Below are 9,700 nucleotides of genomic sequence, written 5' to 3' on the forward strand. Positions count from 1 at the left end.
GCCTCTGGGCGGGCTGAGCGACCCGCCGGGCCGCTGCAGATGTCCGGGGCCATTGTGGTTATGATGAGCGATCCAGTGGCCGGACCATGGGAGTGATGAGGCGGCTTGGAGCCACGGAGCTCCTGCTGCTGCTCCAGTGGCTGCTCGCCCGCTCTGCTCTACTGGCGGCCGGTGAGTGTTTAAACGGTGAATGGTAAACAGACTGCATTTATACAGCGCTTTTCTTATCAGTGGCCGCTCAAAGCGCTTCAAATATTGCCTAACATTCACCCATTCATGCACACATTCACACACCGACGGTGGTGTCAGCCATGCAGGGTGACAGCCAGCTCGTCGGGAGCAGTTAGGGTGAGGTGTCTTACTCAGGGACACCTCGACACTCACCTAGGAGGAGCCGGGGATCGACCTGGCAACCTTCCGGTTACCAGCCAACCCGCTCTACCTCCTGAGCGTTGGACCTTTAATTACACCCAGCACACGACACCCCCTAGTCGCCCTTTCACTGGACACTGGGCACGGCAGCACCGCTGCTGGTTCTGGGCCCAGTCCCAAAAAGTGTGAGATCCGATGGAGGTGTTGTGATTGTGGAGGAAGTAGCGTGTCTCTCTCCCCCCCAACCCCCACCGTGCTGCTCTTTGTTGTTGGTTTACTGTGACAGAATGTGTTTCCCCCTCTGATCATATACACTGACACCTATCGATTTTTTTTAGGAAAAACGAGAGCTGGTGTTTGTAAACAGCGATGCTTTGTCACGTATCCGATACCGACCGCAGCGAATCCCCACGGTTTGATTACAGTCGGTCTGCTATCAGCATTACATCACCACCTCTCTCTTCCTCCCTCCCTCCCTCCCTCTCCCTCCCCACTCTCTCTGCATCTCCTTCCCTCGGTTTGGTTAAACACTAGATATCGATTGAAGGGGATACATTAATAAACGGAGCGACAGCATCCTATTAGACATTTACCTTAAATCCACTATCGACCTTCCAAATGTCTCATCACGCATAAATTACAGTTATTACACACACATTAGCGTGTGTTTGCCAAAGGTTCACTGTAAATGATCACAGATCTACTGTTTGGATGTTTTGGATAGGCTAAATACGGAAATTGATGTAAAAATCTACAGATATACACTGCTCAAATGCTCTACATAGAAATGTATATGCAGTATAGATAGTGATGGTTATAGAGCTGTCAGTATAGATAGTGATGGTTAGAGAGCTGGCAGTATAGATAGTGATGGTTATAGAGTGGCAGTAGTGATGATTATAGAGCTGGAAGTATAGATAGTGATGGTTATAGAGCTGTCAGTATAGATAGTGATGGTTATAGAGCTGTCAGTAGAGATAGTGATGGTTATAGAGATGGCATTATAGATAGTGATGGTTATAGAGCTGACAGTAGATAGTGATGGTTATAGAGCTGTCAGTATAGATAGTGATGGTTATAGAGCTGACAGTAGAGATAGTGATGGTTACAGAGCTGACAGTAGAGATAGTGATGGTTATAGAGCTGACAGTAGAGATAGTGATGGTTACAGAGCTGACAGTAGAGATAGTGATGGTTATAGAGCTGACAGTAGAGATAGTGATGGTTATAGAGCTGACAGTATAGATAGTGATGGTTATAGAGCTGACAGTAGAGATAGTGATGGTTATAGAGCTGGCAGTATAGATAGTGATGGTTATAGCGAGTTATGTAGTGTCGAAGGGATAAAACCAGAACAGCACACTGGTTTGGATTCAGTCCAGATGGGGTCCCCTCGTTACCAGGGACAACCATGGCCTGTCATCGTCATGGAGACGTCAGATGAGTCACATACAGAGACTGGAGTGAATGTGAAGTGGAGGCAGCGGAGCGCCACGTCTCCTGGAGCTGCTGTCTGTGGACTCAGCTGGGCAGATGAACTGCTGATTCTGCCCCAATTCTGGTACCAGCTTACTGTGCACTACGGCTCTTTTCCAATAACACGCAAGCACACACACACACACACACGTGGACATACGCCTGCGCACACGCATACACATAAGCGCGTGGGCAGTTAGGGGTAAGAAACCGTGAAGGAACGCTCGGGTGTCAGCCAGTCTGATCCCTCACTTTTGAATGGAGAGGTTTTGAGTCTTATAGGCTGATTGTGGATCTAAGAGGCTGGTTGTAGATCTAGGAGGCTGGTTGTAGTTCCAACAGGCTGGTTGTAGGTTGTCGGTTGTCTGACATAATCCAATCTGAACTATAACCACACGTTTGCCATTACTGTAACAAGAATGGCCTGTAGTGAGTCATTAAGATGTGGTCCGTGTCCCCGCAGCGTGCGGTGGAGAGGTGGAGGTTCACGCGGAGAGGAGAGGGGTCATCTACAGCCCGTCCTGGCCACTGAACTACCCCCCAGGGGTCAACTGCTCCTGGAGCATCCAGGCCGGCCAGGGGGAGGTCATCACCATCAGGTAAAGAATTAAGGAAATTTAAAAATTATAATCCTATCCACATACAGACACATATTTAAGAGGTATATGCTGTATGCATAGAAGACACTTGATGCATGATTTTGTCTCCACCCTAATCTCTTCTATTCTTTCCTCCACTCTTCTCCTCCCCTTCTCTCCTCTATCCTTTCCTCTACTCCCCCATTGTCTCCTCTATCCTATCCTCTCTTCTCTTCTCTCCTCTAACCTTTCCTCTATTCTTCTCCCCCTTCTCTCCTCTCCTATCCATCCCTCTCTTCCTCATCTCCTCTCCCCTCGCCTCTCCCCTCCTCCTCTCTCCTCCTCCCCTTTAGTTTCCGCAGCTTGGACCTGGACGACCCCGGGGGGTGTAGGGGCGACTGGCTCCTCCTCAGCCCTGTCGGGAGAGGCGAGTCCAGGGTGTGTGGCTCAACCCTGCCCCCGCCCTTCATCTCCAGCAGGGGGCGCCTGGGGCTCTACTTCCACTCCCAGGCCAACGGTTCGGGGCAGGCGCAGGGCTTCCGGCTGTCCTACACCAGGGGTATGCGGACCTCCTTCACTGCACCCTCCCATCCACCCATGCAAAAAACGTTTTTATTATCGCTCATGATGTTTCCCATCAAGAGCCTCCTCTCTAATGTAAAGGGTTCCTTAAAAATTAAGTTTTACAGCTATAGGTGACCTTGAAGCCTAGAACTATAAGGGGTGGTTTGTTTTTTAGTGCTGAAGATGTGTGATTATATTAACAGAAGTAGACATCTTAGTAGACACCCTTACTGTACCGACAGCAATATATTGTTTCTCTTTCTTCTGGCAAATGTGCTTATTGTAAGTTGCTTAGGATCAAAGCGTCTGCTTTATACCCTAAATGTAAACAATTCCACGTCTGTGCAGTGAAATAAATATTCAATCAATATTTTAAAAATAAATTCAATATATTTTTAAATATATATTTTGGTTGAGGGTTCCACACCAGGGAGGAGGGTCTCTCACTGGGTTGCGTCCCCCTCTAGGTCGCCCGGGCCAGACCCGCTGCCAGCCCGACGAGTTCCTGTGCGGCAACAGGAAGTGCCTACCGCGGGCGTGGCGCTGCAACGCCCAGGATGAGTGCGGTGACGGCAGCGACGAGGTGGGCTGCCCCACGCCGGCCGCCGCCGACCCGCCGGGCCTGTGCCCCCGCCGCACCCTGCCCTGCACCCACGGCCAGTCCACCCGCTGCCTGCCGGGGGCGCTGCGCTGCGACGGCGCCCGGGACTGCCCCGACGGCTCGGACGAGCGCGGCTGCCCCGACACCGCCTGCGGGAAGCACCTGCGCAACTTCTATGGCTCCTTCGCCTCGCCCGACTTCTTCTTCCGGGCCAATCACAGCCTGGTGGGGGCGGAGCTGCGCTGCGCCTGGTTCCTGGACACACAGGACCCCAAGCCCATCGTGCTGCAGCTGGAGCTGCAGCTGGGGCCGGCCGACTCGCTCAGCGTGTACGACGGGCTGCTGCAGCAGGCCGAGCAGCTGCTGCAGGTGCTGTCCCACCACAACAACCGCCGCACCGCCCTGCTCGAGTCTAGCCGGGGCCAGATGAGCCTGCTGTACCGCGCCCAGGCCCACAGCCCAGGGCGGGGGTTTAACGCCACCTACCAGGTACCAGTCCCCTCCTGGATGCACCCGCAGGCTTTACTGATCAGTAACGTGTGTATTCAATGTCCCTTGATAGACCTGCAGGCTTTAGGTGGCAGTGTAACGTCTGGGTAAAATATGTTGAATGTATGTGTTGCAAAGGTCCATGCTACACACCCACCTAGATGGCAGCCATACTCCTCCTAGGTGACTTTTCTGGGCTCCTCCAAACATATAGGACGCAGGGTTAAATCTGGTTTATTGTTAACGTTGTAGATAAGGAACATGGCAAGGGTGCTCCGCTGCCATGCCGGAAAACTCCAAAGTGTGTGTGGAGATGCCTGGTTTAACCTGTGCACACACTGATTACTAAATGTGCAACAGGTGTGCAGCCTCACCCAGCCCCAGAGTCCAATTAGACTCAGCCAGGTGAGGCAGCTTCAACTAACCTTCATCCACACACACTCACGCAGAAGGTAGAATTTTGATAGAAGGTAGATTTGTAGCAATTTCAAGAAACCTCTCTCTCTCTCTTGCCTCCTGGACTTCCTTGATGAGGAAGAGTGTGATCACAGGTTCATCATGAGTTAGTGATGGGTATGATCACAGCTTGTTCATCGTGAGTTAGTGATGAGTATGATCACAGCTTGTTCAGAGTAAGTGATTAGTATGATCAAAGGTTGATCAACATGAGTTAGTGAGTAACATCGTACTGTACTAAGTGTTAATAAAGCAGATGGGATGTTGATATGTGATGATGTCAACCGTCTCCCTCACCCCCGTCCGTCCCTCCCAGGTCAAAGGTTACTGCTTCCCCGGCGAGCGTCCCTGCGGTGGTGACCAGGGCTGCTACGCCGCCAGCCGCCGCTGCGACGGCTTCTGGAACTGTCCGTCGGGCCGCGACGAGGAGGGCTGCCCCGGCTGCGCCGAGCCCGGCCACTACCCCTGCGGCCCTGGCCCCGCCGCCGGCCACGGCCCCTCGGTCCCCTGCTACCCGCCCCACGAGCGCTGCAACAACCTGAAGAGCTGCCCGGGCGGCGCCGACGAGAACAACTGCTACGAGTGCCAGCCGGGGAACTTCCACTGCCAGAGCAACCTGTGCATCCCCGAGACGTGGCGCTGCGACGGGCAGCAGGACTGCCTGGATGCCAGCGACGAGCTGGGCTGCCACGCCGCTGTGCCCCGCAAGGTGATCACGGCGGCGCTCATCGGCAGCCTGGTGTGCAGCCTGCTGCTGGTCATCGCCCTGGGCTGCGCCTTCAAGCTGTACTCGCTGCGCAGCTCCGACAGCAGGTGGGGGAACACATATGTGCTGACGCGCAGGCATGCGGGAACGCACGCACGCGCACACGCATGCACGCACACAAAGCACCCGCACCTGTTCTGTCTGACTGCCGTGCTGTATCACTATCTGTCCGGCTGACGGCAGGTGGAGGAACACGCACTCAGGCACACAGGCACACAGGCACGTGTGCGAACACAGGCGCACGCAGGAACGCGCACAGGCACACCTGTACTGTCTTGTTGTATCACTGTCTGTCTGTCTGTCTCTCTCTGTCTACCTCCCTGTCTGTTTAACTGGCTGGCTGTCTGTCTTTCTCCCTGTCTGCCTGTCTGCTTCTCCAGAGCCTTTGAGACGCAGATGACCCGCCTGGAGGCGGAGTTTGTCCAGAGAGAAGCCCCGCCCTCTTACGGACAGCTGATCGCTCAGGGTCTCATTCCCCCCGTGGAGGACTTCCCCCTTTATAACCCGACCCAGGTATCAAACCCCCTCTATAACCCAGGTATCAAACCCACTTTATAACCCTACCCAGGTATCAAACTCCCTTTATAACCCAGGTATCAAAACCCTTTATAACCCAGGTATCAAAACCCTTTATAACCCAGGTATCAAACCCCCTTTATAACCCAGGTATCAAAACCCCTTTATAACCCAGGTATCAAACCCCCTTTATAACCCAGGTATCAAACCCCCTTTATAACTCTACTCAGGTATCAAACCCACTTTATAACTCTACCCAGGTATCAAACCCACTTTATAATCCTCCCTCCCTCTCTTGCTCTGTCTGTCTGTCTGTCTGTCTGTCTGTCTGTCTGTCTGTCTGTCTGTCTCTCTCTCTCTCTCTCTCTCTCTCTCTCTCTCTCTCTCTCTCTCTCTCTCTCCACAGACCTCGGTGCTCCAGAACCTCCGCTCGGCGATGTGCCGGCAGATCCGCCGCAGCTCCTCCCGCCGCCGCGTCACCCGCCTGTGGCGCCGCGTCTCCCAGAGACTCCGCCCACGCGGCCACGCCTCCCTGCTGACCCCGCCCACCGGCGCCCTGGCGCTGCACTGCTACCGCACGGTGGAGACCCAGGGCCACGCCCCCCCTTCGTCCAGCTCCTCCCCCCTCTCCCCCGACAGGACCTCGGACCGCCAGGAGGGGGCGGCGTTGTCCCCCGTCTCGGTGGAGAGCTGGCCGGCCGAGGGGGGGGGCGGGGCCCGGCCCAGCCCCGACGGCAGCGACTCCTCGGACCCCGAGGCCCCCACCGCGGCCCCCCTCCCCTCCTGCAGAGTCCCCCGGCGGGCCTCCCGGAGGCTGGTCCTGGGGCTGACGGTCAGCCTGAGGGGCGTGGCCCTGCAGCGCTACTCCCCCCTGGGGCACATGTCGCCCAGCCTCCCCTCCCCCTCCGTGAGGGACCCCCAGCTGGAGGGGGGGTTCGGCGGGGGAGGACCGCGCTAGGCCTGGCGCCACGCAGGGTTTCTAGGTGGGCGGAGCTATCTCCATTGCTGTTGAACTCCACCTCCACCTGCGCTCCAGGCAGGTTGCAGCCAGGCCAGAGGGGATTGTGGGGAATCGTTGGAGCCAGCTGTGTGGCTGGGTTGTGAACTCCTGTTTGGTACGCTATCTAGACAAGCTGCGTCACAGCCCTGAACTACAGAGAACGCTTCCCTCCTGGTCGTTATTTATTTTGAGTGTTTCTTGAAGAGGTGATGGCATTGAATGATGGAGATGAACCCTTAGGAGGGGCCCGTTGTAAACCACTAGTTTTATCTGGTAAAGGTTAGTCTCTACAGTATGTTACTTGAAATGTTTTGTAATGATCTCGTAAAGTCTGTTTCTGTACTCGGATCTTGCGTGTCTGGGTTTGAATCCTCAGGTTGAGCAGACATCTAAGGACTAGGCTTACGTTCCGGGTGTGACGGTGGTGTAAACAGTGGTGTAAACAGTGGTGTGTACGTGTGTTTACATCAGGAGACGACGTCGTGACCGAGAGCCTCTGGCATCAAATCCACCAAACATCTGCTAGACCTCAAGAGACTGAAGACTGTGTTCATATGCCTTAATACTGCTGCCTGTCTTACCTGCTGCTGCGGTCCAGCACTGCGCTAGAGCCTGCTGGCTGGAGGCCCGCTGACTGTGGACTGTGGACAGGTGTGTCTAATGGAGACATCACACACACACACACACACACACACACACACACACACACACACACACACACACACACACACACACACACACACACAGGCTGACACGCACACGTGTGTGTGTGTGTGCGTGTGCGTGTGTGTGCGTGTCAGTAAGGTTTTCCATGGCCTTATCCTAGACGAGTGTTTGGTAAACGACGGGGTCAGGACCCAGATTGCCTCAAGGAGCCGGAGGTGGATTCCAGCTGAACAATGCGCCGAACATCGGGTCCAACAGACTTTAACACTGTCTTTTGGGTCCCGACGTGAACGCTTTTAAGAACTTGTTTAAGACTCTTCCTGTGTTTTAACTTGCAAGTCTGTTGGTTTAAAGGTGGACACGTTTTTGGAAAAAAATGTTTTCTTTCTAATGTGTCATTTTCATAAATCCTTCAATGTCCATCGTGTACTGATACTGTCATTTACTAAACTATTTTAAGAGAGAAATCTGCTGCTTTTTAAGTCCAACAGGTGACTGAAAGCTTTGTATTAGGCTTTGGCTGAAGACTGTGTTTCTCTTGGATGCTGATGCTACGTCTTTAAATACTTTGAACACAGAACGCCATCAACGGTCGTAACCTCGTGTGACTGAAGAGGTCGCTGCCTTCCTAATACTCGGATCCATGGATACAATTGTCCTGAGAATGCTGTGTTTAAAAGATAAAGTTAAGATGCTGTTAATAAGGATAATCAGGTGGTCGATCAAACCATTAAACCGTCAAACCGTAAATCATACTCAAATATATATACAAAAAAATATATATATAAATAATATAAATTAACTTTTCTTTGAAAAAAAATATCTAGTATAAAGAACTCTCAACTATCGCGATACATTTATGAATGAATTATACACTTTAATTCTGTTTCTGTTCTAGTATGCGCTGTATTTTCTGCCTGGCTTCTGTATCCAGGATCCAGCTATTAGGGGAATGCGTAGGATTTGGGTTTTTGTATTTGTTCACAGACATCATACAACTTCTCTATTTATATTTAGTACTACTAGCATTTCTATTTGGGTTCCAGACATTTAATACTGTTTATTCCCCATTTAGATTTCGAAAACTGTCAGTTACCTGCATGTCTGTCTGTCTGTCTGTCTGTCTGACCCTCTACATCAGAACCAGACCCTCTACATCAGAACCAGACCATCTACATCAGAACCAGACCCTCTACATCAGAACCAGACCCACTGTACAGCAGAACATACATTCAGTCAGCAGCTTGTTGCTGAATAAACCTGAACCTATTTGATAAAGACTTTGTGGTTCCTCAAGTCTTCACTTCCAAGACATCTCGATTCAAACACAAAATGTACAAACACTATTTATTGTCATAAATGTGTTTGTCTCTGTCATTTTTTTAAATAAAAAAAAATGGTGAACTAGAAATGAATTTAAATGTAGAAAATTGGTTAGTCTGGCTAACAACTGCCACAACAGTTTTTTTATGATGATTTCAGACTATCTTTCACTAGATGTCTGACTATCTGTTTGGTGGTTGGTATATGTGAATGTGGGCGATTATTTCAGACTTTTCTGGTTTCCCATTGGGCCATTAGAATAGGCACTCATTGTTGTGTAGGACCCAGGCTGACACAAATAGAGACATACACTTTGAACTGTAACACAACCAGGCACAAAACATCAGGAAATAGTCACACAGTTGTGTTATCTTTTCTTCACATTATCTTTAATAAGCTGCTATATTTGTTATACATTGATTTTTTTCAAAGTCTTTTACAAAACATACAGGTACACCAGGGTCAGGAGTACCAGGACGGTTACCACGGAGACAGGGTCCCAGAGGGGGGGGTGAAGGGGCACATTGGGGGGGGGGGGGGGGGGGGGGCATATGTACAGTACCTGTGCAACGATCAACACGTGGGAGGAATGTGGTCTTACAGAGAGTTCCTGACGCGTTTAAAGCGGTTTCAACTTACACGGTATTTACAGAGCCGATAAAAGGCCTTAAATCATCACCAACAACCTGATAACCCTCTCACACAGAGAGAACCAAATGTACTTCTCCCTCTCCGGGAGAGAGAGAGAGAGAGAGAGAGAGGGGGGGTGGGCGGGGGGGGGGGTTCCCAAAACGCTTATTTCAGTGTCCGGGGAACCAATGGAATCGGGGGACGCAAAGCATTCTGGGAAACAGTACGGCCCACGAATAGAGGGGCAGCCTGGGGCTATATTA

The 9,700-nt window shown here is 51.7% G+C and overlaps 1 protein-coding gene across 1 annotated transcript; it reads left to right on the forward strand.

Moving 5' to 3' along the window:
• Nucleotides 1-86: 86 nt before the first annotated feature.
• Nucleotides 87-6,776, forward strand: lrp3 (low density lipoprotein receptor-related protein 3; the record flags this gene model as incomplete). The annotated part of the gene is made up of 8 exons (XM_084475928.1): nucleotides 87-171; nucleotides 2,312-2,447; nucleotides 2,780-2,985; nucleotides 3,458-4,080; nucleotides 4,853-5,349; nucleotides 5,683-5,815; nucleotides 6,225-6,427; nucleotides 6,458-6,776. 8 exons carry the CDS (start codon nucleotides 87-89, stop codon nucleotides 6,774-6,776), a joined length of 2,202 nt encoding a protein of 733 aa, XP_084332054.1.
• Nucleotides 6,777-9,700: the final 2,924 nt, after the last annotated feature.

Source organism: Micromesistius poutassou (assembly GCF_964030765.1).
Source record: "Micromesistius poutassou genome assembly, chromosome: 12".
Classification (NCBI taxonomy): Eukaryota; Metazoa; Chordata; class Actinopteri; order Gadiformes; family Gadidae; genus Micromesistius; species Micromesistius poutassou.